The 15,921-nt window shown below is 41.6% G+C and overlaps 1 protein-coding gene across 4 annotated transcripts in view; it reads left to right on the top strand.

The window, feature by feature from the left end:
• PAK3 (p21 (RAC1) activated kinase 3) overlaps positions 1–15,921 on the top strand; it is a 460,078-nt gene that overhangs the window by 410,060 nt on the left and 34,097 nt on the right. For all 4 annotated transcript variants that reach the window (XM_069612611.1, XM_069612610.1, XM_069612609.1 and 1 more), the window contains 2 exons: positions 11,647–11,746; positions 15,447–15,643. In XM_069612611.1, the coding sequence (XP_069468712.1) occupies positions 11,647–11,746; positions 15,447–15,643 (297 nt within the window). The remainder of the gene's footprint in view (positions 1–11,646; positions 11,747–15,446; positions 15,644–15,921) is intronic.

Here is a 15,921-nt window from a genome sequence, read left to right as displayed (position 1 = left end):
TGTTTGCTGACAAGAGAACCTCTGGTGTTTTAGGTTTAGGCTTCATAAAACTTGGGCTGCTGCAATAAAACATTCATGTCTCATTAAATCAGGTCTTATTAACTTTAATCTGTGCCTTGTTTGCCTAGAGGCGTGGTCCTTGTGCAGAACAAAGACACAATCAATATTCTAATGAATGTTGCTCCCATTTTGATTATGGCAGAGGCCAAGTGAAGTGCCAAGGCGAATGTACCAATACTTAAATCTCAGGGGAGTACTCACCTATGCAGCTTTGGTCAATAATATGTCAGGATTCTGAAAACACTGCTCAGCTACTTGTTGGGCCTGAAAAGGGGACAGAGTAGTGCAGACCAAGTATGGGGATGCTGCTGCCTCCACTGATCCTGTGGAAGGCAACTAGGAATGCAACGCACAGGATTTTAAGGAACAGTCTTGTGCACCTCCAACCGCCGCCAACTTCATCAGCGCTGGGTTGCCACCATCTTGGAAATGCATACTGATGAGACAGTTAAGGAAACGAAACACAAGGTAACACTTGCACACCAATTTTCAAACAGGATTCCACGAAAACATGGGTAATTGTTACTCTAAAAGATGGGTTAGTAATATTTAAGGTGCAGGGGAGAATGGCTCAGCCTTGGTATCTAGGCTGGGATACAAATATAGAACGAAAGAAATCCAAATTATGGATAACTGCGTCCCCTGCACACTTTCAATCCGGCCAATGGCCTAAATGGATTAAATGAAAAGACTTTTTTCAAGAGTCGGTCAAAGATACAATTAAATGTCACTAATACGATTCAGATTTCAAATATGTAGACATTTTTAAAAAAAGGAAAAATTCCAGGAGTTGTTTTCTTTAGAGAAAGATGGTCTTCTCTGATTTATTCATTTTTTCTAGTTGCCCAACGCGTTTCGAGATAACATTCTCTCTTCATCAGGGGCTTAAGTTTCAACATCACAAGCATCTACAAAAAACATATATTGAAAAATAGTTCAGTCTTATTCAAAAGATTTCATACCTTAACAGTAAAAGAACTCATGTTGCCTAAAGCTACCTCACTTGTCCAGGTAGAGCTTAATTTAAACAAAACAATGTTTCATTTTTCTAAATCATAGGATACTCTCGGATGGATAACATGTCCTTTCTATTGTAGGTTGTATAAAGATACCTTGTTCTAAACCGTCTGATAATCCAACACGTCTTTTTTGGGAAGAAGATGTATTTAACCAAAGCCCATCGTGAAAAGCGAAAGGATAGCAGATTAAAAAATGGACGATCCTACTTGGGATGTGTGAGCCTAAAGGGTCTTACAAAAGGAGTAAAAGAGAAGGACTCACCCTTCTTCCAAGGTCTGAGAAAGAGAAAGTAGGTGCCAGGGCTGGGAGCTGGTAATCTCCCAGGTATAATCAGTACAGTGGAGACAACCTAGTCTCAATTGATGAAAGGTCAGGATCCCACTCCTAAGGGAGTTAAAGTGCATAGTGACAAAAGTAAAAATAGTAAATAGGAGCGTGTGGGGATCCAAATGACCTTATTTCTGTAGGCGGCAGTAACAGAGAAGCAGTCTGGAAGCAGAGCTTTCCGACTACCTCCTTTGCGCCTCGGTTTATATGATATGTGGGGCCTATGACGTCACCCGCGCATTCGCGAGCGGCGTCATCAGAGATGATGTAAGCTGTTTGGGTCCCATGACGTCACCCGCGCATGCCAGAAATGCTCTCATACAAGGGACACAGAAGAAGAAAGAAGAGAAAAACTTAATACACACGCTCAAATTCTCAAGTCAGAGTTTTCAGGTTAAAAGAATCACCCATAAAAATTGGGAACTTATTAAATCAGATGAAACTCTTTCACGACTCTTCCCTGATCCACCCATGATGGCCTACAAACGAGGAAGGAACTTTAGAGACCAATTGATACGAGCGGAAAGGGCGAAACCAACAACACAGAGGACGTTAAGAAAACCAAAATTTGGCACTTTTGCCTGTCTACACTGTCAGCACTCTAATAATCTGATCAAAGGAGATCACATACGTCACCCACAAACAGGCAAAAAGATTGTTTTAAAGAATTTTGCGACATGTGACACAAAAAACGTCATTTACGCGATACGATGTCCCTGTGGTAAATACTATGTTGTGAAAACGAACAGAAGGGCCAAGGACAGGTGGACGGAGCACAAATCATGCATAAGGACTAAAAACATAAGTTCATCCGTCTACAGACATTTTCGAGATATGAGACACAATGTCTCTCAAATGAGATTGGTAATATTGGAAGTTATACGTCCATTCAACAGAGGGGGTAATTACCCAAATTACTGGCACAAAGGGAACTGTTTTGGATCAATAAACTTGATGCTATGAATCCCCTGGGACTGAATGAAGAATACTATTTAGGTCCATTCCTGTAGGCATACAAGCATATAACATGTACAAAGTCAATTTCCACGAATTCGACCACTTGGTGTCAATGACCTTTGCATGAATTTTGTAAGTAGAGCACATTTAGTTTGGAATGTTACAGATGCCAATTATGATGAACACAAGATTGTACACCCATGTGCCTAGGGGTAAGACTATATTGGAAGCTGACTTTGTATTGTATGTTCTAATTCGATCAGTTTAAGCTTGGAATGCTCCAGATGAAGATTATGATGAACACAAGATTGTACACCCATAAGTCTTGGGGCTAGACAACGCTGGAAAATGACTTATTCCATTTCCACTCTACTTCTTTTTATGCAAAACAATTTTGTCTTACTACAAACATGTGACTTCATTTTTGCATGAGTTTTAAACTAATTTCTCTGTTTCTTCTCACACCCAGTCTCCACAAGCATTTTCACCATTCCCATATGGGATGTACTATATCCAGTACTAACTACTCCCATCTCTCATTTTTTCGAGCCCTCTATTATCCTTAGTTGCTACACACACCTTTGTTTACATCATCCAAATAGACTTTTTCATACCCTACCAGATGGGTATCAGTTACATGAGTGGCGCCACTATCTCTTTGGCCACTGGTACATGCACGTCATCCTTATAATCTTTGTGATATGTTATCTTCCTTTTCTTCAACTAATGAGTCAGCTGATACCTTCTCCGATGCCACCCGCGCATGCGGGTGTGACGTCACCACTTTTCACACATCTCGCGCATGCGCAGGTGTCGTCATGGGACCCAAACAGCTTACATCATCTCTGATGCCGCCCGCGCATGCGTGGGTGACGTCATCTCTTCTGACGCCGCTCGCGCATGCGCGGGTGACCTCATAGGCCCCACATATCATATATAAACAGAAGCGCAACAGAGGCAGTCGGAAAGCTCCGCTTCCAGACTGCTTCTCTGTTACTGCCGCCTACAGAAATAAGGTAATTTGGATCACCACACGCTCCTATTTACTATTTTTACTGGTTTATAGTCAAAAACCCGAATAAAAAAAATCTCTAAAAAAAAAATATCGAATTGAAAATCTCGAGGAAAAAAAATCTCAATTTTTTTTTAATACGTTTTTATTTCGAAATGGGGGGGTTCCCCCCTAACCCCACTTTTTTCATTTTTTTTTTTATTTTACCCTTTTTTTTATACTTCCCTGAACCCACAAATACATATAAATAAATAAATGAATAAATAATTCGAGATTTTTTTTTTCTCGAGATTTTAAATTCGAGATTTTGGTAATTCGAGATTTTTTTTCGGTTTTTTGACCGACCACCATTTTTACTAATTGAGACTAGGTTGTCTCCACTGTACTGATTATACCTGGAAGATTACCAGCTCCCAGCCCTGGCACCTACTTTCTCTTTCTCAGACTTTGGGAGAAGGGTGAGTCCTTCTCTTTTACTCCTTTTGTAAGACCCTTTAAGCTCACACATCCCAAGTAGGATCATCCATGTTTTAATCTGCTATCCTTTCGCTTTTCACGATGGGCTTTGGTTAAATATATCTTCTTCCCAAAAAAGACGTGATGGATTATCAGACGGTTTAGAACAAGGTATCTTTATACAACCTACAATAGAAAGGACATGTTATCCATCCGAGAGTATCCTATGATTTAGAAAAATGAAACGTTTTTGTTTAAATTAAGCTCTACCTGGACAAGTGAGGTAGCTTGAGGCAACATGAGTTCTTTTACTGTTAAGGTATGAAATCTTTTGAATAAGACTGAACTATTTTTCAATATATGTTTTTTGTAGATGCTTGTGATGTTGAAACTTAAGCCCCTGATGAAGAGAGAATGTTATCTTGCAACGCGTTGGGCAACTAAAAAAAATGAATAAATCAGAGAAGACCATCTTTCTCTAAAGAAAACGACTCCTGGAATTTTTCCTTTTTTTTTTAAATGTCTACATATTTGAAATCTGAATCGTATTAGTGACATTTAATTGTATCTTTGACCGACTCTTGAAAAAAGTCTTTTCATTTAATCCATTTAGGCCATTGGCCTGATTGAAAGTGTGCAGGGGACGCAGTTATCCATAATTTGGATTTCTTTCTTTCGACAGTGAAGGAAATGACCAGATAGCAGCACATAACCAACAGATAATTGCGAACCCAAAAGTCATGCCACAAAGGTATTTACATTAGCCGCTCCATCTACAGGAACTGCCTACTGTTTTGTTCAGGTTGTAGAGCGGTGGCGCCGTGACGGGTACAAGAACCTGGAGCACAGCCTGACAAAGATGATCTGAGTTTGATTCTTCGGAATTTCTAGACAAAGAATTTCTTTGCTCTAGTAGTGCCTTGCCGCCCCCTGATATCACAGCTTCTCAGCCGGGCACTTTGAGGACTATACGTGGAGGGATTTTATTTTAGGCAAGTTATTTTAAAAACATACACAGCTTTACATGTAAGCCCATGTAGTGCATTGCGAACAGGAGTATTGTGGTTGAAATGGCTAGTGCCTTATATTAGATGGCCTGCAGCACTGGTGCCAGGTAGTTTCTTGTAAAGCCATACAGGAGGGCATGTCCATAATCTAGTTTGGAAAGGACTGTTGCCTGTGCCACTATGCAGAAGTCTGTGACTGGGGTGTGTTTTGATATTTCTCAGTAACCTGAGCTGGAATCAAGCCCCTTTAAGCGAGTGTTTGGGATGTGAAGTCTGGTGTCTAGAAGAAAACCAAGAAATGCGGCATTTGAAACTAGAGTTAGAGCAATACTAAACTCCACGAGGGTGGTATTCCAGTGCCAGTTGGGAGCGGGAGACTGGTTTGGAATGTGGCAAAGACATCCTTTGCTTTCTATGAGGGTTAAGTTTCATGTAATGATCGTTAGGTTAGTTCGAGTGTCTTCTGCGTTCTGGTGAATTCTACGTTTCTTGCCACCTGTCAAACCATCGGATGCTTCCAGGTACAAGTTAAATATCATGGGTGATAGGGTGGCACCCATGGAGGTGCCATAGGGTGCAAAGAAGATGTAGTTTTCTATCTCCACAATATTTGCACGATCTTGGCGATGCGAGGAGAAGTGTTTAAGTACTTTTCAGTGATCGCCTAGGTGACTCGTCATGGTGTTTAGGGGATCTCATGGTCTTTGCTGTCAAAGTAGACATGCTTCTCCATTGCCTGTGATGCACAATCCATCTACCGCCTGAAGGGTGACCAATTCTTTTCTACACCTGCTCTGACTCCAGATTGCTAGTCTCCCAGCAAGCTGCTTTCCACTATATTATACAGTAATGTTAGAAAGGATAGTACGAGTCACTGAACTGGCTTATTAATGTGTACTTTTACTATGTAAGCACTACTTATTTAACCTGAGTACCTATTGGCAAAGTTGACAAAGCCAGTGGAAAAAAAATACTTCCATGTATCAGACAGTAAATGCCGGTAATGGGAACACATTCTAGCATTATACACCTGCAAAAGGCTTACTTTCCAGACCCTAATGCCTTCGAACAAATCACTCATGGGGATAAAGGCAGAATCTGGCCTCCTAGGTGATTGATGATCTTCTGCATTAGGCATAGTTTAGCCAGAGGTGGTATTCTACCTTTCCCCTACTAGCAGTCCGAGCACTGGTACACCTCGGATGGTGGAGGCACAGTGGTAATCTGCACGCGGCGTAACTGTTTAGTAAGAACATGACACTCAAAGCTAATAAAGTTTACAGACAAATGCCCCCTTTTGTCTTCTCAACTAGGATGAAGGGGAATCATCCATGTGCCCACTAAACTTAAGGGCTTCTGAAACTTAAGGACAGGGAACACATACAAAAGAAAATCAACAATTTAATTTAAACCTAGGAGTTATGAAATACTCCCTGATTTAATCAGCATAATCAACAGGTGAATCTGAAGTGCATTTTTCTCTTCGAATGTCACCCTTCACAAAAACTTAATCATTCAACTTTATTCGGCCATGAGGCATACATATCCAAACATAAATTATATACAATAAAAATAACATAGCCGGTTAAGTCCCCGTATCATGAGCCAGTGGTTGCCATAGTGACAATCCCTCGACCACCTCAGGGATCGACTGTTTTAGCGTAGATAGGGCAATGCTTATTTAGCCTTGCACGACACTCCCATGTCCATTAAAAGGCCCCTCAGGTCTTTTTCCTAATGGACCAATGTTGGCTTCAAGGATAACAATGGGTACTGGGGACTGTCTCCTGCGGGATGCATAAATCCTATTGTGTGGGCAGTTTTGCAAGAAGCAGAGGCACTAATTTCAGTCGAACCTCTTGTCGTTGCACCACGACGCATTCCAATTCCAAGTAAGCCAATGGCCATTCGTGGGTCCCTTAGTTCAATGTGAATACAGTAATGAGTACTATCTTCCCTGTAGCCTAACCTTCTACAACTTATGATGTGCTCTCTAATTGAATAACAGCATCCATAGACTGTTTTTAGCCAGTGTGTGGACTTGTTTATTAGGGAGTCTCTGGCTTCAAACTGGTCTCTGGGCTGCTTGGGGATCCTGTGCATGAATACCCGTTCTACAGGGTCCCCCTGTAATTCCACAATCCGTGTCTTGCCCTAAAACATTTGGAGGGTTTAAATCCTGACATTTGGGGGTACCACTGGTGATTAGTTTGGGGGTCACCTATTTCCACCTATTGCCCCCCCCCCGGACTTACCAGCCCACATGTTGTACTGGCCCCTATGATCATCACCCCTTGACCAACCTGCCAAGACATTTGTCCAAATTTACCCTGGGAATTGATGGATGCTAAGTGTAAGTGGGTATCGGGGTCTGTTTGGCTCCATGACCCCTGTTTGGGATCCACTTCAGTGTACACAGTGGGACCCAGTCATGTCGCACTGGCTCACCACCAGCTTTGATATACTGCTGGGTTTCTCTGCTGTTAAATCGAGCCCCTTTAAATTGACCTTGATGCTTTTGTGGTGCTCCCCTGGGGTCCCTCCTCCTATACCTCTGCAATCTGCAAAGACCAGCATTAAGAGCATCTCAGGGCCAACAATTCAGTTAGGACTAGAAAGCATTTGCAACCCAAAGCTAGCGCTTCTCGGGTAGGAGCAGAGGCAGAAGTGGAAGATGTTCCAGCAAAAACTGCACAGGGGGAATTGACACCCAAAGGGTGTCCTTTCCCAGTTGGTGCATCGCGCGCTTCAGCTACGTGCTGGGCAGAGTGATGCAGTGATATTGGCGGGCTAGTCGTTGTCAGCAAAGTCCTCCTTTACGAAGATCCTGTTTCAGAGGAGCTGGATATTTCAGTCAGGCAGACGGTAGCTTTGGTTCCCTCTGTGTTAAAGGTTTCAAATGTTTCCAGAGTTTCTGATGCACAGGAGGCAGGATTATGTGTGCCATTCAAATGGGACTTGTACTCTGGGGGTATTACGGTTCTCAGGGGGACTCGTCAGAGGCCGGGGCATAAAGGTGAGTGCAAAGACATCAAGGAATGGTAGAGATGAGTGTTCACAGACCCCCAGATGAGCTGTTGGTTTACAGGTCCCCAAGAGAACCTTGTAATAATGCCCCTGCGACACGTCTGGAATGGCTACAAAATTGGCCAAGCAGACCTTCCCCTGGGGTTTGCGATACCGTTCAGAGCTACCGTCTGTGGTGCAATCCCCTACACCTACATTATTCCCCGCCGTAATCGGGGCACTTCCCAGAAAGTGGTTGATTTCCTAAATCCGGCTACAGGCGTCACCTGTTAACATGATTGGGCTCAGAGTCCTACACTTGATGCCACCTGAGTCAGAGCCTGGGGTAACCGAGTCCTACAACCTCTATTTCACAGTTAAAACTTTCCTTTTAATTGTGCAGTCCACTGGGGGGATTTGTGATGGTGGGTGTGAGGGGGCGAGGCAACGACCTTCTTGGCCACGACTACCGTTGCTATAGCTATAGAGCGTGGGAAAATTGTAACGAACATTGGAGCAGTAGGGCGATTCGGCAAAAAGAAAAGGGGAAGTCTTTCCAAGTCAACTTGCGTGGCGATGAGAGAGAAACAGATTGAATAAGTCCCACCCCCTTTTCACACTCCTCACCATTTCCTGGTGTAAAGGGGCTTACTTTCTCCTTTTGAGTAGCTGGGGATTTTCGACGAGCAACCAACCGCTTTGGTCGCTTAACACCCTTGCAGGAGTGCCCTTGTCCCGCAGGCTTTTCGGGTCCTCTTGAGGTCCTGGGGGTGTGGCCTGGATCAAGCTGCACTGCAAAACCGGGAAGTACCAGGAAATTCAAACAGAGCCCCTGCGGGAGCTCAACATTCCCCGCACCCTTGTCCCGCGGACCTCGACAAAACTTACTAAATAAAATGCAGAAACAGGAGGTAAAAAAGTTTGAGATTGCTATCCATTAACACACAAAAAACAGTTTGAAACATAACAATCATAAACATACAAACTGCAGTACATGTTCTTCTAAAGGCCAATATTCGCTTGATTTAAGACATATTTTGAAGCTGTACTTTGTACTGTCGTCTTCAGAAACAGAGCTCCTTTTTAGTCCAATGTAGACTATGAAATGGTTTGCACATTTTGCTTGTGGTATTTTACGTTCTTCTACAATATTCAAGTTTCATTGTCGCATTATAAAGGCAGGGCTACAAGTGAAAAAATGTGCAGAGTGATATGGGACGCCGGAAAGATCTGCAGAGGGGACTACATCCGACAAGGATTTTATTTCAAGATTTCATTGATATACTTTTAGCCAATATTGGCTTTGTATAACATATCACACATTACATCTGATTACATTACAAAGCTTTTCTTGTAGGCTTTTCGGTGGACTGCAGTTTGCCTCTGGGACTTTACTTGATCGATAAGTTTGAACCCACAAATCCTGAAATGCAAAGTACACTTATCAAAAGAGCAAGGTTTAAAATTGGCCAATTGGTAGCTACTTTCCTTCTACTGCCTACTAATGTGTGCAGTGGTTTCAATGCAGGGCTCCACCCCCTACACCATATTTGCCGCAGTCTTATGCTGATGCTTTTTGCTTTTTGCGTTATTAATACAGAAATGCATAGACAATCGGAACAGTCTGCAGTTTTTCCTGGTCACTACGCAGAGCACAATTGAAATAAGTGTGTGCAGCAAAAAAAAAAGAAAACATTCTGAAAACAAAAAAATTAAAATAAAAAGAAATAAGTCAAGAGCGCCAACTGTCCCATGTTCCCATGTCAGGTGTTAGTGGTGCATCCTATATGGCCTGTCTGCATTCTTGTTATTTTTGTTTATAAATGTGGAACTGCAAATTAAATAACACGAGAAAAGAAGTTGGGGCTGGATGTGCTATTCACATATAACATCGGGCAACTTGACATGTCTACGATCTCCTCTGGGCTGTAGTAGGAGCTGTATAATTTGCCCTAGTTTCAAGTAGGCATTCATGTTGTTCTTCTGAGATATTGAAATATAACGAAAGTGAAACACAATTTTGCTTCATACATTTTGTAGTTTCTTACCTTTTTGTGTCCGAAATGAAGAAACTGCAGGTTGTATTGGGAATGTGGCTTTAAAATGTAGGTGATGGGACTCCCGGTCACTGCCCATACACTGCTGCTACCTTGGCAGGAAGTCCTCCTTTGACAAAGGGGCATGGCTAGAAACTTTAATGGTGGCATACCAAAGTCATTACGCCTCGTAAAGTGTGCCCAACAATCGGATCACACACAACCTGCCAGTCTCCTAGCACTGAGTGTACCATAAAACCAATGGGGTGCCACACAGGGGTGTGATAAGGTTACCTGATGTCTCCATGGCCACCAGGGACACTATTCCTGGGCTATCATTTCCCCCTCAGTTGTATTCTGGGAGTTGCTGTCGTAGTTCACCACTTCAATTTAATGAAATTGACTCAAATGAAAGTTCAATCAGTTCCATGTGTTGTCATCAAACTCCAACTCTTTGAATATATTTTTTACCCCATTTTCTTTGCCCTTTTAATATTGATCCCCACCACCTTTACACCCTTCCCCATCCAATAATGCATGACACCCGATCCACCATCTACCTCTCAGGCAGTAACAACCATTAGAACACCCTAGCAGGTGTTTCGCAGTGCTGATTGGTCAATCAGAGGGCTATACAAACTGGTATTGCCCACAGATTGACTATAGCTGCTTACCTTTGCCAGCACTGACCATTATAGCCCGGAAAATGTACTTGCTGCCTGCAAGTTAATTGCAGCGTTTTGCGAAGCCGCTCGCACTGCACGCTGTAGAAAAAGGAATATAGATTTAGGAACGGCTGTAGTTTTAAAATAGCTTGTCTTACCTTTCACATCAAGAGAGATGTGATGTGTTTTCACTGTAAGAGAGATTTAATTTCTTTTGATTCAGCTTTATGCCAAACAGCATGAGCGATACAAGATAGCTGATTTTCTTTCTATCCTTAACACGTATTTAAAAACAATCTTATCCCCACCTAACTTGTGTTCAGAGACAATATTGCTGGGGAAAATAAAGTTTTGTGAACAGTAGTTATTCCTAACCTAAATGCTCTCCGATGGCCATCCAGCACAAGTGCTGGACATGGATGAATGAAGTAACATGTGTGAAGTGGTTTTTGGCCTCAGGAAATAAACACTGCAACACAAACATATCAGAGCTATCCTATAGACCCATTTTATTTTGTCAACACGAGGAAACATAGTCCCCTCCCTTGCGATTTATGAGGAAAGTAAAGTGACCCCCAAACTTCTAAATGTAAAAAATGTGTATTCATGATACTTTTGTAACTAATTTAACACTTAATTTCTGCAGCATGTATGTATAATGTATCATTTGTTCTACTTTAATTGAACAATGCGGGTGTTCTAATAGCTTTATAGACCTGCAGCTCGGGCCGTACTGGCGATATGGACCCTCATACCTCGGTCTTCAGGGCAAATAACGCCCGGTACGGCCCTCGCTGCAGGTCTATAAAGCTATATTAACAAGTTGATCAGATGGAGGTAAGTGAAATCACATCAACTCATTCAGTCAAAACCCAAGACTGGAAGAGGATGCCCCCAATCACATGGTCCTCTGGTAATTTTAGACCAACATCAATGCTGATTGATAACAACATTCCTCTTTTAAATCATTAATTGAGGAAGTCGATATTTAACTCTGTCAAGGTAAATCATATTAATGAAAATGTAGATGCCACTGTCGTGATGAATAATGCTGCACTATCACACACTTGAAATGACACAACGTGTTTGAATATTTTCAGTGCCTTCAAGCCTTGGATTTCTTGCATTCGAACCAGGTGATCCACAGGGACATCAAGAGCGACAACATTCTCCTCGGAATGGATGGATCTGTCAAATTGAGTAGGTTTTCCTCGGTTTGATCAGACCATGTGGGCGGTACTGGGTGGTGGATAGTTGCGCTCGGTGTAGCTTGAGCAAGTGTATACATTCTATGTGTTCTATATGTTTTTGAATGGCTAATTTTTCCATGGACGTAGCCATTCAGGGATAGAAAACCTTTGAAGGCCAGGCTTTGTGACATGGCTGCCCTTAATTTAAATATATATAATTTTCAATGTGCAATGTGAGAACTGTATTGTGTACAGCATGTGTTTACAGACACTCTCTCCATCCACTTACACATAATACCAAAGGAAAATGACAAAACTGTTTTATTCCAGCCTTATAGACTGAAGAAGGGGTAGTTATAAGGATATTATAGTGTAAAATCTATTTAAGTTTTTGCATTATAGTGGTGAAGTTTCATTTGAAAGTAAATAAAATAAAAACACAAAACCTCTTACTAAAAACTAGTTTGGTTATATTTTAATTGTACATTTGGTTGCCCTGGAAGTGTTTTAGGATAAGCACTAGGCGTAATCTAAATATTAAGTAGTTTCTCTGTACAAAAGTGAAAGCTGTGTTCCATGTTTTAGCTTCATGTAGATTTGTTAAATTGAATGTTGCCTGTCATTTTGAAGGGACAAAGAAAAAAAAGGCACTCTATGGAGGTATTGTGTTTTGAAAGAAATGTTGCTGGGAAAGTTGCATTGATATTTTTTAATGCTTGGAAACCCTTTGTGGCGTTTCTTTGTCTGCTTCTGATGCCGGAATGTTTCAAATGTAGTCAGTGGCAGAGGTAACTGGCTGCATTGCAAGCATTCTGATTGAATGGGAGAAGGGCTAATAATGACCCGTATGTGCACATTCTATGTATTTTGGTTGTTTAGCAGCTATTTCTACTACTAGTGACATGCAGAAGACGAGAGCAAATGTACCAGAGGCAGTCCCTAGACAGCGCGCCTTTGCAAAGTAGCAATGAGTGTGCAGTTGAGTGAGAGCAAACAAGTTGGTGAAGCGGTTCATGAAATGGTGCATGGACAGGGGACATTTGGTGACAAGGGAACATACATGAATGGGATACTACATCGAATCTCCTTGGTACCTGCTGGATGCTGTTATTTGGTAATGCGAGGGGGGTAAAAAGCTAGAGCGGTTTGGATCATACAATTTAAATTTTATGAAAGAAAGACTGATGGATACATGTATTTGATACATTTGCCTTTTTAGGGTTAAATTGAAAACACGAGAAGTAGAGATTTGCCTCGTGTGGCAGTCATATGCTTCAAGCAGTCATCTGCTTATTTCTCTTGCCTTCCACGCTTTTCACACTTTGCTTAGAAGAGAAAGTTTTAATATCATGGCAGGTCATCTTCTTGGGCTGTGGTCTACCAGCAATATTATCTTTTTTACAAAAAAGGTATTGTTTGTTGCTAGTAATGTTTTATATTCTTCCGATTTTCCTAACCACAAACATTAATCTGGATCATTTTAAAATTGATGGAAGCATTTCACTAAGTTGAATTACTTTGCATTTTGTGAACAGCCCTAACTTTCTGCTACAGCATGTAACAATAATAGTATTGTGTTCTTATAAAGTGCTTCATGTCAGACCTCTCCATCTTCTATGCGCTGTGATAACAGGTGTTATTACCCTGTTTTTTCTTCATGGTACCTAGTACAACAGCAAAGGAGAAGACATTAAGTTTGCAGGTACATTTTAGAAGAAAGGCTGCAAAATAAAAGATGACATTTCATATAAAATGTGTTGGTGGAAAGTACAAGAAAATGCAATTTTTGCCCCACCAGCAGCAGTGTTGCTAATGCCAAGTACTAATCCTAGTAGTAGCTTTAGTACTTAACAATACTAGTGCTCCCATATTTAATGACATTTATTTAATGAAAATTACAGGGTAATGGTGCATTTTTGGCACAAAAATGCTTACAGAACTTTTTAACATAGGTTTACAGAGCGAAGGACCAGTGTCTTTAACCATAAGACCAGATGATACAGGGGAGGCAGAAAGATAAGCCCAAGGACTAGGACAGTAGAGAATTATATAGGAACCGGGTAGTGGCTGAAGGGGTGAGGGATACGTGATAACTACTAGCACTAATTGTATTGCTGCAACCACGAGTGGTTATTATTGTAGTACGTTATATAGTGGTAGTACTGCCTGTGATAGTAGTACTCTTAATATTATTGGTAGTTCCAGTAGTTTAGTGTTACTACTTTTTTTTATTTTTGCATTTTTAAAGCATTCACACAGCCCACGGGCATCGAGGCCCTGTTACAGGAATTGTTTTTTAGTTGCGTAATGGTTATATTTTTTTGGTCTTAGTTGCGTATTTATAACGCGCTTAAATACCCAGAGGTTTCTAAGCGCGGACCTGGGGATCGAGCCTGTGTTGCTTCATGTTGTCTTGCTTCCAAGGCGAGCACGTTGCTGCTGAGCTATCCTCCCTCACTACTAGTAATGCTACCTATAGTAGTAGTGCTGCCAGTACTGATACAGAGCGGTTGGGTAGTGTCAAGTGGTACTATCACTGGTCGTAATAATACCACCTCTGCCACTATTACTATTGCTACCACTAATGCTTTTTCCACTACTTGTAGTAAGGATTATGATAGGACTATTAAGGTAGTTAAAGGTATAGTACTGAACTTGCTGTTTGTAGAATTAGAATAGTACTGGTTCGAGTTTATTCCACTATTGCCACTACTACCAACATACCACTGCTATATTGATTATGGTATTACTTGTACGGATGGTTAAAGATTGTTGTACATATTAAGTACCTGGTGGATGGTAAAATCAGTGCAAGTGTGCTTTGCATCTTCTATACCACAATGGTACCACAATGGATGCAGGGACTGCCCTAGGGACACCCTAGTTAAGAAAAATGCTAACGTAAATATATCATTAAGAGGTGTTTGGTTATACGATTGCCAGAAGATGGCACCGTATTAGTGAGGAAAAACGCACTTGGGAAAAACATTGTCCACTTTATTCTCCAAGTATCGTTAACGTGCTATTTATTTTACTTCATACTAGCAAAATTACCCGTTCTCCAAACGGGTTCTGCAGACAGACATGATAACTCTCATTAATTGTTGAAAATGAATGGTCCTGCATGTCGCTTTTCCACCTTACACTGGCATGGTGCAGTTTGTTGCGGTGCAAATATCTCCCTATAGGGACCTTTAGTTTTGTTCCTTGTTTCAGAACTGGTTAAGAAACATTTTTTTTTTTATCCCTTCCCAGTGAACATGGTTTACGACTTCGTCAGCAGGCCACAACCCCACAAACAAATGTCAGTTTTTCCTGAAATCCCAGGAAAGGGGTGGGGTGTCCACATGTCATATAGCCAGTAATGTCTGGAGCGTCCTAACGGGTATCTATGCAAAATCTGGTGCAGATTGGTGAAACGGTGTGGAACAACGCTTCACCAATTCCCGGTGCAGGAGTATTAAACATGCAAGGACCGGCAACCTTTGCTCTCTGGATGTTTTGAAATGCAGATACCATCAGCCCAAGGCAGCATGGTGAGGCATCATGGGAGTTGTAGTCCATAACATTGAGTGCCACAGGTTGCAGACTCCTGTGAATGCTTGGTCAAGGATTTCCAGCTTTACAAGAGGGGATCATTTCCTTGTTTCTCTAGATGAGTTCACCAATAATCCTGTCTATCATTAAACTCTGCCTTTCTTTTTTTGTAGCCGATTTTGGTTTCTGTGCTCAGATTACTCCTGAGCAAAGTAAACGGAGCACAATGGTGGGGACACCCTACTGGATGGCGCCTGAAGTGGTTACGAGAAAAGCATATGGACCAAAAGTCGACATCTGGTCCTTGGGGATTATGGCGATTGAAATGGTGGAAGGAGAACCCCCATACCTTAATGAAAATCCTCTTAGGGTAAGTGTTTCCTCATAATTCCTTGAACCTTCTGGATTCATGGTTCTTAGTATATTTTGTAGAATAACTACACATTTAGTTTTTTGGAAAGGTTCTTAATGCTTGTGTTATGGACATGTTTTTTTATTTGATGGTATTTGGCAATTGCAGCTTTCATTGGTTGCTCTTAGAGTAGAATTCTGCAATTTAGTGGGAGTCCTTTTTTCGTTTGGGCTATTGGGTGTCGCTTTTGACACCTCTGCGCCTAAACTTTTGCAGTAGAGTACAGGTGGGGAGAA

The sequence above is a fragment of the Ambystoma mexicanum genome, chromosome 5p, assembly GCF_040938575.1.
Source record: "Ambystoma mexicanum isolate Mex_15411 chromosome 5p, UKY_AmexF1_1, whole genome shotgun sequence".
NCBI classification, from domain to species: domain Eukaryota; kingdom Metazoa; phylum Chordata; class Amphibia; order Caudata; family Ambystomatidae; genus Ambystoma; species Ambystoma mexicanum.
This window is presented reverse-complemented; position numbering and strand designations above follow the sequence as displayed.